At 43.5% G+C, this 16052-nt stretch overlaps 2 protein-coding genes across 3 annotated transcripts in view; both read right to left on the bottom strand.

Moving 5' to 3' along the window:
- The window catches only part of GAN (gigaxonin), a 55897-nt gene that overhangs the window by 26129 nt on the left and 13716 nt on the right, over positions 1-16052 (bottom strand). The gene's annotated exons all lie outside the window — the stretch shown is intronic.
- On the bottom strand, positions 14263-14687 carry LOC308637077 (large ribosomal subunit protein eL33-like). Its single transcript, XM_081273126.1, has one exon. It carries the CDS (start codon positions 14612-14614, stop codon positions 14282-14284), a length of 333 nt encoding a protein of 110 aa, XP_081129252.1. The 5' UTR covers positions 14615-14687; the 3' UTR covers positions 14263-14281.

Here is a 16052-nt window from a genome sequence, read left to right as displayed (position 1 = left end):
GAGAACATATGCACCCAGCCTCCACCAACTCAGCTCCTAACACGCTGAAAGCAAGACCAATATCCTCAAGCAAGAAACCCCAAGACTCTCCTGGAGGATTCTATTAACTCAAGAGTACAGATCTGACCGTATTGACGTTGATCTGTCCCAGGAAGATGGGCCAGCTTGACCAAGAGATAGTGAAAGCCACAGTCAACAAGTGTGGCCCTTGGGCTCCAGGCTTTTCCATGTTACAACACAAGTGGAAAATGGAATTTACTCCAGGTAAATAGGCCCCGGGGCCAGATGGGCTAAGACTCTCCAGGTGTTGCCCCAGCTATCAGAAGACTGTACTGTCTATCTTCACACACCTTTTTTTTTTTTTTTTGCATACTAGTTAAGAAACTGATAGCCCTACTCTTAAAATTGAGTACACAGGATTCACTAGACATCTAAAAAAAGACAATAGGCAAACCAAAATCAACAGGAAAAAAAAGTGAAGATTATGCCAAATTGAAAAGCTCAAGGGAAAAAAGAAATATTCCAGGCAGAAAAGAGAAGATATTGTGCTCATAAAATAAGAACAGGTGCTCCAGAAAGAAACAAAGAAAAACAAAAATAATGGTTGTAAAACAACAAAAAAAATTTTTTTGATTGATTGAACCCAGGGGCATTGAACCTGAGCCACATTCCCATCCACTTTTATTATGTTGAGACAGGGTCTCACTAAGTTGCTTAGGGCCTTGAATTTGCAATCCTCCTGCTCAGCCTTCTGTGTTGCTAGGATCACAAGTGTGTGCCACAGTGCCCAGCACAAAACAAAATTTTTTGAATATAAAGTCCAAATGAAAAGTTGAGGAATCTCCTACAAAAGAGAGAAAAAGACAAGGAAATAAGAAAGTCAAAAAAACTGTAATATCAGTACAGAAGGTTGGACATGTGAAAACAGGAACATCTCACAGCAAAAAGAATACCATGTGCCCATGACATGGAAGAAACAGACCCACTCCAGGTCTCTTCCTTCTATTTAGAATAGTTAAAATAAGTAAAAAGGCTTAAAACTTTCAGAGAGAAAATAGGCTACACAGAAAAGAAGGGCAGTCAGATGGCTTCATGCTTATAAATGGAAGTAAACAATGGGAGAGGACTTCAAAATCCTGGAGGAAAATTATTTCCAACCTAGATTTTTTGTTGCTGTGTTACAGTGCTGGTGATTGAACTCAGGATCTCACACATGCTGGGCAAACGCTCTACCACTAAGCTACATCAGCACCCCAACACAGATTTTCATAACTGACCAAACTATCAATCAAATATCAAGATAGAATAAAGACATTTTATACACACAGGTTCTACCAGTGTGGCTTTTCTGCCACAAGATCACAAAACAATTTACCTCTTATGCAACCTTTTTCAGAATGCTGTTGGAAAATGTGCTTTAATCAAGTCAAGAAAGTTTCTGGACACTAAAAAAAATAGGATCCAGCAAATCAAGTGAAGGGAATGCAGGGAGATGGTAGAGGACAGTCCCAGGACAACAACTATGGGCCAGTACAAGGGAGCCAGTCTTATTTTGCTGTGAGTAGGAGGCGCTTGCCAGTCTTTAGGAAGATGTGATGTATATCTGAAGGTGTAAAGATGGTATTTAGACAACATTGATTTCTCCCTATATTTAAAATCTACACTCCCGTGTCAACAGCTTCTTTTGAACTCCAGGTTTTATTCAATAGGCACTTCTTGCAGCACCCTAAGGTTTATCTAGACCTGACACTTTTATTAATAATGATGAAAAAAATTTCAGTCAATTCCTAGTTAAGAGAGAAAACAGAATGTGGTAAGAACAACACCAAGTCACTAACACTTGGCTTCACAGGCACTGTACCATCTTGATGACACAGGCAGGCCTTTCTGGTGAGTTTCTCTTAGGATGTCACTATCTATACTTGTGGCTGTGCTGGTTATCAATGTATTGCTTCTTGGCTCTAAATTCACCCTTTTAGATCACTTGGTGAAAAAGGGTCTGGGCCTTTTAAATCATTTTCCTTGGTCAATTGGCACAATATTAATTTCTTTAGAAGAGAGCACAGGAAACACCACAGGAGGAAAGGGTTTGCTTCCTGGTTCTGGCTCCCTCTGTATGGGCCTCTCTCCTGGGTCCAGGTTCCTGCAGCGGGCAGCTGCCAGCAGTACTTTGTAGTTCCCTGGCACCTCCCTAATGCATCTCCCCATGAATCTTTCTCACTTACCTTAGAGGACAGAATTACAGTAAGTTCTACCAGTGTGGCTTTTCTGCCTTTCCATGAGCCAGGAGTATGTCTTGACTAGGCTGTTCAGCCCTGAGAGTGTACTTGCCCTCTCTGTTATTCCTACACTTGTAGAATTTTCTTTACTTCTTAGTAACCAACCAACCCCCATTACTCCAATCTCCTACTGTTAAATGACTCTTATTGAGTCCAACTTAAAAAAAAAAAAAAAAAAAAAAAAAGGCGCTCTGGTAGGGGAGTTTCAACATGGAATTTGCATTTTTCTTATTAGTATAGTCCAGTTCAAATAAAAGCTGGTTGCATCTGCATGTGCAATACAGATAGCACTGAACAGGGGAAACTAGGCCACCAGGGAAAAGGGTCACTGGGACACCTGTCATTGTTTCCCTTTCTATTTTTGACTCACGTGACCAGAGTTTTAAAAAGATGATTACTCGGTCATGTTCTTACAATGAGAAAGGAATCCTTTTAAAGAGTGCAGTTTTCACTGAATAGGTTAGAGAATACAGAAGGTGGCAAAGAGGACAAAGAAAGGCTAGTTTAAATATGAGCATTGACCCTTTCAGGCTTCTGATTATGATAGTTTCCAAAGCCTGTCAAAAGATGAATTGTACAAAGTCTTCCCACATTTGAAGGTTAAGGGAGAAAACTAACTATGGTTGAGACTTGCCTGCATCAAACTCTCCTACCGTCCTACCCGACCTGACTGACCTCCCCTTGCAACCTGTGAACACCTAACTTCCACCTGCCCTTGGAAGACCAGGTCCCAGACTCTGTAACTAGACACGTTTCCCAGATCCCTCCGCCCTCATGCTGTTCTTGTGGCAGGTACAAATCACCTCCCTGCGGAGACTTCTCTGGTGCTGCACCCACACCTTTACCATGACACAGTGTGGGACTGTCTTGGTTTGGCCTGAGGTGCAGTATTCTGTGCTATTTCCTTTACTGAACTCCAAGGTCCTCGAGGCTGGAATCCTTTACCACTGTAATCTGCAATGCAGCCCGGCGGCAGCTGATGAAAAATAGACGACACTCAACAATTATTTGTAAAATAAGTTTTTTAACTCTGAGGTGCTGTCACATACAAGAGTTTTCCTGATGACCTCGGATACAGTGAAGCTAAACAGAACCAGTACTGAGGCAGCACTGCCTAATAATTTAATCTGTCCAGTGCTGAAAGGCCAAGGCCCACATTTGAAGGTTAAGTGAGAGGCAGCACTTCCTTCACTGTAACTCACTGGGGACCTGGTCAAACAAGGTTCTCTGATTGAGAAAGCTGGTGGAGGGCCTCAGTGTCTGCATCTGTGATAAGCTCTCTGGGGATGTGGAAAGATGCCTCTGGTCTCCAGACCACTCTCTGGGCAGCCAGGGTTTAACTGGTGCTTCTCAACTGATCCATGGTATATTATTGTATTTCCAACCCATTCCAGATGGATATTATATAAAATATAATAAAAATTAACTACCAGGAAAATGAAAAAGAAAAGGCATAAAAAATACAGGCCCCGATAGTTTCTATCAGTAGATTCAACAAATGACTCTGGCAAATTGCTGCCTATAGGAGTTGCCGAACTCTTCCTCTTGATGACTATACTTATACTCTCCTGCACAGGTGACACACAGCTTGCAGGCCACATGTTGGTAGCCTCAGGGTGGAAGAGCTTCAGTCTGACACAAATAGTGAAAGCTAGAAGAGCTTCAGTCTGCCTCAAACCATGAAAGCTGGAAGACTGGCTTCTAGAACCTTCCAATCTCAATGAGTCCCTCAAACCCGCCGTGCACCAGCCTTATTGCAGTGGCCCAGGAACTTGCCTCAGACCCCTTTTTGCTTTTTCCCCTCCAACCCCCCAGTTTAAATCTCTGTATGCCTTTGGCTCCTACTCCATTCTATTTTGACATTTCTTTCCTTCAATAAACCCCAATATTTTGAATCCCCATCAATTAGCTGTCCCCTTCAATATCTGGCCTAGTTTCTCCTTAGTCCCCCCCACCCCCTTTTAATGGTGCTGGAGCTAGAACCCAGGGCTTTGTGCATGTGAGGCAAGCACTCTACCAACTGAGCTGCACCCCCAGCCCCAGCTTTCCCTTTTTTATGTAGATTTTTCTCACCTTGCACATAATTCTATCCCTGTCACATATAACTGAGAATTCAATGAACAACAATATAAAGTTAAGCTAAAGGTTAATAACTGGTTGCTTGTTTCTAAAGTTAGCTTATAAATTATGTATCAACTGTTCATTTCTGTCCTCACTGCAGTAAGCTACAGGGTCATAATCAGATTTGTCAAAAGTTACAATATCCTTGGTTTTTATTTTAAAAAATATATATTTATTTTAGTTATAGTTGGACATAATATCTTTATTTTATTTATTTATTTTTATGTGGTGCTCAGGATCAAACCCAGTGCCTCCCATGTGCTAGGCGAGCGCTCTATTGCTGAGTCCCAACCCCAGCCCTGGTTTTTTATTTTTTCTTTCCACATTTTTTATTGGTGCATTGCAGTCGTACATAATGGTGGGATTGGTTGCTACATATTCATGTGTGCACACAGTGTAGCAATACAATTTGGCCAATATCACTTCCCAGGACTTTCTCCCTCCTTGTTTTTATTATTATGTGATGTTAAGTTACAATTCTCTCATAGAAAATGCAGCAGTCAAGAGATCTGAGACGTTTTCCATCCAATTGGGCCATGACATCCAGTCAGGCAGAGCCACGTGGTGTTACTGCATACACTCCTCTCTCAGACGGGGCCTCACGAGTCTTCTGGGGCTAAGCCTGGCCAAGCCAACCAGTCACAGAGGAGCCACACAACCCTCTTGCAATCAGAGTCCAAGTTTATTTTCATCTAATCACCTATCTTTTTGCCAAGCATTTAAAATTTTGTTTTATTAAAGTTGAGCAAAGAGTGAAACAAAATCAAATTTGCTTTTTCTTAACAACACTGAAAAATAAAAGGTGTGGTAGAAAAAAGTTGGTAGCAAGTAGCTAATCAAGAAATTGGGGGCTGGGGCTGTGCTCAGTGGTAAAGTGTGGTTGCCTTACATGTGTGAGGCACTGGGTTCAATCCTCTGCACCATATAAAAATAAACAAAGATACTGTGTGTTTCATCTACAACTGAAAAAAAAAAAAAAGAAGTTGGGCTGGTATAGTCATGCACACCTGTAATTGTAGATTTGAGAGGCTGAGGCAGGAGATCACAAATTCAAGGCCAGCCTTAGCAACTGAGTGTGACCCTATCTCAAAAATTTAAAAAAATAAAAAGGGCTGAGGATGTATGTAGCTCAGTGGTAGAGTGGCCCTGGGTTCAACTCTCTGGGCTACAAAACAACAAAAAGTTAATATTAGTTTTGGGTGCTGGGGATTAAATCAGGGCCTCTCTTGGGCTAAGCACACATTCTACCACTGAGCTACATTCACAGCCAAGAAGTTGGTATGATCCAAAGTTTGATATTCATGAAAGGAGTCCCCGACTTTAAAATAATTGTGATGGAGACAAAGGAATCTGTTGGGTACGTGGGGTCTCAGAAGCTTTGAAACTGCTGAGGAAGTTCGATGTGTCTAAATGCCACAGTGGCAGCCCAGGTAATCAGGCCCAGTTCCCCTCTTTCAAGAATCACTCGAGACCTCACTGCAGGGGCTATGATATGACAACAAGAGAGACTAAGCCTAAGCGACCTCTTCTCTGATGCAAAAGCCTTCTCCAATAAAAGGAAGAACACGAACACAGAACATAGGAGAATGTAATGTTCGAGAAGCCAAGACTTAGAGAAATGTGGGGTGATTCATGGGCATTACTCATGACTTAATGATTCATGTCATCTGGAATTGTGCAGCCACCATGACCAGGCTGATATATGAGGACAGTGCCTGGCCAGCCCTCTTATGCCAAACTAGTAATTCATGCTTTTTTGGGAAACTGGTTTTGTAGATAATCCCCCACTTCTCTTTTCCCTCCACAACCTTTCAAAAACCACATCAAAAATGGATCTTTAGGGTAGAGGATTTTCAGGGCAGTGAAGCCTCTCAGTGTGATACAGGAGAGGTGAAAACAAGTCTTCACACATCTGTTCAAACCCACAGAGTGCACACCGGTGGGAAGGAACCCTGATGTAAACCAGGTGTCAGTGCAGGTTTATCAGTGGTAATAATTGGCCACTCTGGTGGGGGTTGGTGATAATTAGGGGGGGGGGGATATGCACAAATGGGGTCAGGTTCAGGGGATATCTCTATGCCTTCTTCTCAATTATTACTATTTTTTACAGTGCCAGGGATCCAACCCAGGGCCTCATGCCAAGCAGGAATCTACCACTAAGCCACATCCCCCTCTGCCTTCCTCTCACTTCTGCTGGGAACCCAAAACTACTCTAAAAAATAAAATCTTAAAAAAAATTAATAGTAATAAAGTCTACTTTTTTCTTTTTCTTTTTTTGGTACTGGGGATTAAACTCAGGGGCACTCAGGCACTGAGCCACATCCCCAGTTCTATTTTGCATTTTACTTAGAGATAGGGTCTCATTGAGTTACTTAGTGCCTCGCTATTGCTGGCTTTGAACTTGTGATCCTCCTGACTCGGCCTCCCGAGCTACTGGGATTACAGGTAGGATTACAGGTGTACGCCATCATGCCTGGCATAAAGTCGATTTTAAGGGATGTTTTTGAGCTCTATTCGAGTTAACTCAATTTACAATTATCTTTCCATCAACAGACAGCATCTTCTCATGAAGGCCTCTGGTATACACATGAGGGTGGGAAAACAGGGACTGGTCTATGTCACAGTCCTGCCACCCAGGAGTCCCATCAACATAGGAGGACAGTATTCATAGATGTCTGAGACGTGACTGGAGGTCTCCAAGAAAAGCCCAAGGAAGTCCCTTGGCAAGTGGTGGACATGAGCAGGGTCCAGAGACCCATGGTAAGCTCCCCTCCCAGCACGGCCAGCTGCCGGTCCTCAGGGCGCCCCCTGTGGCAGGCCAAGTGAGTACTGAGGGCAGAAGCAACAGGACCATGGAGGGGCCATTGCTTGTGGGGAGCTGCCCTCAGCCTCCCTGGGCAGTGGGAGCACCGCAGGATGAGGAGGAGGTGCAGTGCGTTTCCTGTCCTTCAGTCTCCTGATTTCCTCCTTGAATGCTCTCCTTTTACCTGGAGACATCAAAATTTTTTCCCTCACGTAGATCCTGGAATGAACTTCAAGAGCAGTTCCCCTACTCCACTTCCCAGAACCTTCTAGAGAGGCTTTACAGACAAGCAGATCCATGGGTCCCGTCCCAGGCCAGCTAGGCCAGGTCCATGGCTGCGTATGTGTGAAAAGCTCGTGGCTTATCCTGACGCGCTCCTGGCAAGCCCTCCACACTCCTCCCACAGGCTCAGGTCCTAAGTTTTGCTCCAATGACATCTCCAGAGCTGTTGGACACCCACTGTCTATCAATCCCTCTCCCTCCTCAGCTTTACGTTGCTTCACAGAATTTATAACACCACCACTAATAAACGCTCCTTGTTTAATGTCAACATCATGAAAACAGACTGCTCTGCTTCCTGCTGTATCTCTCTACCTAATAAAATGCCTGGGATCTGATATATCTGTTGGCTTGATAACGAGCACAGTGCCAGGTGAGGAAACAATGGATTTTAACCCTGTGGTGTCAGAGACTGGTTTCATGTGGCCTTGAAACCAAACGACCACACATGTCAGAAACACCTCACCGACTGAGCTCTCACACACCCGCTGGCTTGCGCTGTCCCTGCCCGTGGCCCAGGTGTGCTGCAGTCAACAGTGCAAGCACTTAGACCCCACATATTCCAAGCAGCCCAGTGGTCCACAGGCAGGGATCTGTCCTCAGATGGAGGCCCCTGTGGAACTGGACTCCAAGGCTAAATATAGGAGGAGGCCCCCTGCTCCTGAGAAAGCCCAGCTGCAGCCCATCTCACGCGCTCCACTGCTCCCCACTTACTAGCACTGCCTGGGAAAACCCAGTCACAATGCAATGGAAAAACACAGGGCCTAGGAAAGATGTCAGGAAACCAAGGGTTTGCTACTGTCCAGCTGGCATCCTGCCAGCCAACAGCAAAGCAAAGTTGAAGCATGTCCCCTGCACCAGAGGATCAGAGACAACCTGTGCCTTCCCATCCCCTGATGGCCTCTTTTCCCCAACTACATGACACACAAGGAGGCACCAGAATGCTGTCCATTTTCCTCCTGACAGCACATCTGCCATTCTGAAGATGAAATTTAGCATTGTGTATCTGGCTCTGCTCCGAGTTGGCTGTCAATTACTTCAACATCCAGAAGAAACACGAAAAGAGCAATTGTGTGTCTGAGAGTCACGTGATGTGAATGAAGAAGAAATCTATCTTAAGGAAGAACATGTTTTCTGAAAAGAACATGGAAAGAGAATTATAACTTTACAGGAGGATAGCTCAAGGAAACTTGTGCAGAGTATACCTGCAGAGACCACAGGGAAGTGGGTCTGCACAACTACAAGACACAGTGATACCAGGTAGAAGCAGCTATCCTCATAGGAAAAGATATAAAGTGTCACTAACCACCGCAAACTGCGTGGGGGGACACACACCTTTGTTTTGTACAACCAGCCCCTTAAAGGTGCCAGGCACGATAGTTATCATGACTGAATTTAGAAACCTGATCCGAACTTAATCAACCTTCATGAACTGACTAATGAGTGCTTCTAATCATAAGCTTATTGCCAACAAAATAAAACGCTACAAATCATTACATCAGGGGTTTGGGTTTTAATCCACTCAGTGTGCCGTCTCCAGCATTATGTCCCATAAATCCTTTCTCCTCGGCTTGCTCAAGGCTATTCCCCACTCCCACCCCCACCCCCACCCTGGGGTCCACATCTAGTAAATGGTACTGTTTTCCTCTCAGCTGTCTAAGTCTAAAATTCTTAAGGACTGGAGGAAAGAATGAGTTACAAAATCTTAGGGGATATTAAAACTAGTGAGACAAAGTTGAGGAGGAATGCCATGCTCAACGTGATCTCAAAGCAGCACTCCACAAATCCCTGTTCATTATAAAGAGGAAACAGGGTGCTAGCCAAGGGGACCGCAGTATCACCAGTGTCAGGACACCACTATCCTTATGTGCCCTGGACCGAATGCACCAAGGAGGTCACAATCTCACTTATGGGCATGTGTTCTTGTCAACAGTGCACAACCGCAACCTCCTCTTAAAAAATTAGCAAACTCAAGTAAAGGGACGGTCTATAAAACAATTGATCAGTACTCATTAAAAATTGTCAAAATGATGGAAAAAAGACCAATAGATTAAAAGAAGGGGGTCAGAGGTAGGAAAGAGAGGAAAGTGGGTAGTACTGGGGACTGAAATGAAGAGACCTGATATAGCATTTATAAATATGTCCAAATGAACCCCACTATTATGGATAACTATAATGCACTAAAATAAATACTTTTTTTATTCTTTTTTTTTTTTTTAAGAGAGAGTGAGAGAGGAGAGAGAGAGAATTTTCAATATTTATTTTCTAGTTCTCGGCAGACACAACATCTTTGTTGGTATGTGGTGCTGAGGATCGAACCCGGGCTGCACGCATGCCAGGCGAGCGCGCTACTGCTTGAGCCACATCCCCAGCCCTAAATACTTGTTTTAAAATTTAAAAATCAGGGGCTGGGAATGTGGCTCAGGCGGTAGCGCACTCCTCTGGCATGCGTGCGGCCCGGGTTCGATCCTCAGCACCACATACCAACAAAGATGTTGTGTCTGCCGAGAACTAAGAAATAAATATTAAAAATTCTCTCTCTCTCTCTCTAAAAAAAATATGTCTTTAAAAAAAAATTTAAAAATCAGTAAAAAGTGCCAAAGTCATGAAAAATCAGGAAAGAGGAGCCTCCAGGGATTGGTGAGGCCAAGGAGTTGTGACAACAGGGGACAAGAGTTACAAGAGACTGCCCAGAGGGGGCACCTGGAACAGGCACTGCAGGGGTTTTCTAGGCATCTGAGGAGAGGAGGCACGCCAGGAGGGGGTCAGCCGGGGGCATTCGGTGTTCTGGAAGAGCGGGTGCAGGCTAGAAAGTGCAGAGGGTGGATGGCTGTACTCGGGCAGAAGCCAGCTCCAGGGACCTGGGCAACTTGCAAAGGTCTGGACTTCACCTTGAGAGACAGGACTGCTCCTGGTGGTGGTGGTTTCTTTTCAACTGTTCTGAGATGATTTTAGACTTAAAAAACAAAAAACACCTGTATAGTTACTCTAGTCCATACATGCAGCAATTATCAAAACAAAGAAATTAATACTGGAGCACTATTTCAGCAAAATTACAGAATTTATTCAAATAACAGGTTTTGTTTTTTTTCTGGTCTTTGCTCTGCTCTGGATATAAACTAGGGTTCCAAACTTTGTTTAGTTGCTAACTCGGACTGTGACAGCTCTTCAGCTCTCCCTTGTCTTTCAAGACCCCAATACTTCGATGAGTACTGGTGGGCTAATTAATCTTACGACATCCCTTCACTTGGGTCTGGCAAGTTTCTCATGGTCGTTGAGGACAGGCATTTTTTTTTTTTAAATTTATTTTGTAGTTTTCGGTGGACACAACATCTTTGTTGGTATGTGGTGCTGAGGATTGAACCCGGGCCGCACGCATGCCAGGCGAGCGTGCTACCGCTTGAGCCACATCCCCAGCCCAAGGACAGGCATTTGAACAGGAGGGTTAAAGCGTGCCTCACTACTAGTGACACAACTTGGCCTCTTGGTTGTGATGGTTCTGCTGTGTTTCTCCATGGTTACCATTTTTCCTTTTCTTATTAATAAATATATTGGAGGAGACCATTTGAGAACAGACAAATACCACTTTCTCTGGAACTCACCCACTGATCTTAGCATCCACTGGTGGATCTGCCTGCAACAATTATCACTATGGTGTTTTCAATGACGATCTTGTCTTCCTATCCCCACCACCCTGCCTGAGACCCAGACAGGATCTTACTCTGTTGCAGACCATCAAACTAGCACATTTCCTGCCTCAGTCTTTTTTTTTTTTTTTTAAAGAGAGAGAGAGAGAGAGAGAGAGAGAGAGAGAGAGAGAGAGAGAGAATTTTTAATATTTATTTTTTAGTTCTCGGCGGACACAACATCTTTGTTGGTATGTGGTGCTGAGGATCGAACCCGGGCCGCACGCATGCCAGGCAAGCGCGCTACCGCTTGAGCCACATCCCCAGCCCCCTGCCTCAGTCTTCCATGTAGCTGGGATTATAGGCACATGCCACCATGCCTAGCTTCAGTGTTGATTTCCTATTCTGGTTTCTTCTATGTATATTCACTGAAATTCTTGTGTAAGAAAGGTCGGACTCCTCTCTTCCATTTATTAATTAATTTATCCATTCATTCATTTATTCATCCACAGACACATGGATGTTTACTTTATTCTATGGCTATCCTCCACTATCACTGTTATTTTATCTTTTTTGCTCAAATTACTGCAGCTTTCCTTGGAGTTCTTTCAGGTTGACTCTTGGGTCCTTTCAAAAGTCTCTGTCTTCTTTGTGCCCCTCTTTACTTTCTGGCACAAGATCTTCAGGCTCAGGGTGTATTTTTCCTGCCCTGGCAATGAACCAGCCAGGTCTCCAAAGACATTGAAGTTTTAAGTACTATCTGATTACATTCTGGAAGCCTTCCTTTGGTGGCAGTTCAGAGTGGGAGACTGATGGGTACTATGCCTGGAAGCAGACAGGCCACTAAGAGCCCCTGTCACAACCCAGAGCTAGTGAAAGCTGGAACTGAGCAGAGGCAAGGGAGACAGACTCCAGAGATTTGAGAGATAGAAATGAGAGGTCTTGGCATCAGTTCAATGCTGAGGAATATGGGGGAGGTAGCATCTCTGATGATTCTCAAGCTTCCCCTGGGGAGTCTGGTAGCTAGTAACCAGCACAGGAATGAAGGACAACCTACCTGGGGGGTGAGGAAGTTGGCCCACGTGGGCTTAAGGTGGCCACACAGCAGTGAGGCCAGGGGAGCCAGCATGTTCAGTGTAGATGAGATTGCCATGGAGACAGGGAATGGTGAGGTCAAAACCCAGTGACTATCAAGGTATAGAGACAGACAGAGAAGAGAGCCAGAAAGCAGACTACAGGGGAAATGGGACAAAAGATGCCATAGAAGCCTGGAGAGTGTGGAGAAGATGCTCCACAGTGATAAATAAGTAGGCAGGTCAAATAAGATAAACACCTAAAAGTTTTCACTTGATTTGGCAATTATATTGACACTTTTAAAAAGAACAGCTTTAATGGAGTCATGAGACAGAACCTAATTGCAGAGTGAAGACAGGAGATGAGACTGTCATCAAGTGGATGATTCTTTCAAAAATCCTGGTTGCAAAATCAGGGAAAGTGTGGCACCTGCTAGAAGAGAATGTGGTCTCTTTGCTTTTGAGGGAGTCACCCATTCAACACTTGCAACCTCTCCTCTGAGGCGGGCACTGGAAAAGAAGGAAGCACTCTTTCATAAGAGGGAGGAGGAGCCAGGAGAGGAAGGAGAAGGAAAACACACAACAGGAGAAGAGAAGAAAGACAGTGGGCATTCAGTCCAGATTGTCAATCTTTGCTTGATAAAAAAATGACAGGTAAATATGACAGGTAAATAATCATGACATTACATTCAAACAGCATGTGGCATTCAGATTAAAAGTGTATACATCCAAATTTTAAATTCTAATACTGCAAGTGAAAGATTAACAAATTACAACTTGCTGACCATTTTTATATGGCTTTTAAATCGTTTTGCAAGAACAAGAAAAGTATGAGACAGAGTTTGCATGTCACTTGCAAAGCCTAAAATATTTCTCTTTACAGAGAAAACTTGCCAGTCCCTACTCTGGGTAGTAAATGCACATCATTTCAAAATACAGTCCAACAGATATGCAAAATAACAATTTTGAGAAATCATTTCTAAAAGTCAAAAAGTAATGGCAACAGATCTTTAAACAAGAAAATCAGACACACACTGCCTAGGACTCTATATGATGATACAGTCTTTTCGGACAGTGATCTGATTCCATGTAGGAGGAATAACAATCTGTTCTACCGTCTGACCTGGGATATAGCCCTCAAGCTGAGTCTACTCACAAAATACAAAAAAAAAGGAAGTGAATTTTTTTCTTTATTTGTTTATAAAGTCACTATTCAATAGGAAAAAAGAACTAGAAATTAAAACATCAAACAGGAGAATAATGAAGCAAATTACATGGAACAGCAATATGATGTAATAACAAATAACTGTTAATAATGATGCTTATGGGCATTTACGTTGAGAAATAAGAAAGGGATCAAATGACTTCAGGTGAAAAGCTGAACCACAAGAAATGTGCATACGTGGGTTACAACTATAATGCATTTAATATGCTGTTCAGAACCAGAAATTAACTTAGAGTGCCATAAATAATTCAACTCTCATGTGATTTCCATATTTCTGTATATAAAATAGATTTAAAAAATTTGTATCTAGCTTTTGTAATTTCAAAAGTAAAGAAGTCAATACAATTTACCTCAAGAGAGAAGGTTTGACAACACATGTTCAAATATTAAGATAAATTCAAAGACAGAATCATGATACAGCAACTTGAGAAGCAAAAAAATTCTTCTAGAGTGGAACAAGCCTGGTTCCTTGTTCTGGTCACACCCTGACCTTTTGAAAATACACATAAAAGACAGACACTCATGCCACAACCTGTCAAACAGTTCCAGATTTTCTACTAAGGAATTATTTTCCAGATGCTATTTAAGAAACGCTGCTCTGGGGCCTTGAGACCCCATGCAGAAGGTCACCTCAAGAGGAAGCCCCTTTGCTTCTGGGGCCACTGCTGCAGGTTCTCCCTCCCTCACTGGAAGCCGGCTTTCTGGTTCTTTTGTGCTGAGCATACAAGTGGCACTAAGCACTGCAGAAATACATTTCAGCAACAGGTCCATAGCTCTGCTCACTTTCTAATTTTTCTCTCCCAGTAGAAGGAGAGGGAGGGTTTATGACTTTTTTTTTTTTTAACAAGAACACAAATCCATCTTTATTTTCCATTTTAAATCCTTGAGGGGTACAGCATCACACGGATTCTGTGTCCAATGGCCTTAGCAGGAAGGCTGCTTCGGAATTTGGCCCGAACCATGCCACTATTTCCATGGGCACGAGTTACCTTTCCCCAGATTACTCTGGTTTTGTTTGGTTTGCCACCAGGAGTCACTGTGCTGTTTTTTGCTTTGTACACATAAGCACATCTTTTGCCCAAATAGAACTCGGTTTCATCTCTGGCATAAACACCTTCAATTTTTAGAAGAGCTGTGTGCTCCCTTTGGTTCCGGAGACCTCGCTTATAGCCAGCAAAAATGGCTTTGCACCACAACCTTCCAGACATATCTGTCTTTTAGAAGTCCTGTTCCCAGCAGGCCTCCACAGGCTCCAAGATGGCGGAAAAAGGAGGTTTATGACTTTTCAAATACAGTGGGCCTCCTGAGGAAATCCAAAGGGCTAGTGTTCCATGAATCCATCGCAGTCTTTGTGTCCATTCTTTCCAAGTAGTTCAAATCAAAGCACCAAGTGAATGTTAATCTGTTTCTCTTTTTTGAAACGGAGAGTGGGGAGAAGGGGACAGAAGAACTAAAGCTTCCCTCACCCTCCGTCACCCTCTGCCAGGCTCCCTCCAGTAACGAGGGGCAGCTTTGGGATCAGCTTCCATTCAGCACTTTCCACTCCACCTCAAAATGCCTTTTTTGCTCTGGCACCTCCTTAATTTATGATCCCCTGCTATAAACTTCTCCAAACAGCTTGAAGTGCAAGGGCCTTCCAACATGCTGTCAGGGAATGAATGCTTCTCAGCCACTTCTTTTGTCATGCTGGAACAAAAGCTCTGCTGAAGCCACTATTTCTGAATAGAGAATTTGGTCTCTTCTTCTCCCAGGTTTCTTGGCATCAGAAATGGACTTTGTTGGAACTGTGCCATCTAAAAGAGTACAAAATCAGGGCTCTCTTACAGGTTAAACTCTACTGTAAAATGATGACTGTCCCTCTGCCCTGAGCCCCCATATATATTTAGCCATTAGGGCAAAAAGTTTAATCTCATTTGGAAGATGGGTACTTAAAGTCTGCAGTCAACTCCACTCTCTTATGCAGGGAAGTTCAATTTATGGTTTTGGTGCCCTTGGCCCTGGAGCTTTGAGATGATGGGCTCTGAAAACACCCAGCCCACTCATCTCTTTCATTTCTCCTACTAAATAAAGGATCAATGGACGTCATGCTAACAGTGCACACCACACATACAGGAATCTGTAGGAGGGAGGGACTACTTGGCAAAATTGGGAAAATGTTATGGAGAGAGATATTGAATTACATCTTGAATGATGACTGCATTAGCTTTTCATAGCTGTGACAAAATACCTGAGAAAAACAACTTAAAGGAGGGGAAATTTATTTTGACTTACAGTTTTAGAGGTTTTAGCCCATTGTCAGCTGGCTCCATTGTTCCTGGGCCTGTGGTGAGGCAGTATGTCACAGCAGAAGGGCATGGTTGAACAAGGCTGCTCACTTTAGGCCAGCCAGGAAGTACAGAGAAACAGAAGAAGGGGCCAGAGACAAGATGTAGTCCCCAAGAGCATGTTCCCAAGGACCTACTCCTTCCAACTGGGTTCCACGTCCTATATAGTTTCCACCTAATCCCAATGGTCCAATCCAGCTATAAATTCCTCAGTTGATGAATCCTTTGATAAGGTCAGAGCACTCATGATCTAATCACTTCCCCAAAACCCCACCTCTGGACAGTGCTACATTGGCAAGAAGCCTTCAACATGTCAGCATTT

This window comes from Spermophilus citellus (assembly GCF_964194105.1).
Source record: "Spermophilus citellus genome assembly, chromosome: 18".
Lineage (NCBI taxonomy): Eukaryota > Metazoa > Chordata > Mammalia > Rodentia > Sciuridae > Spermophilus > Spermophilus citellus.
Note: the sequence above shows the minus strand (reverse complement) of the source record. Positions and strands in the feature narration are given on the sequence as shown.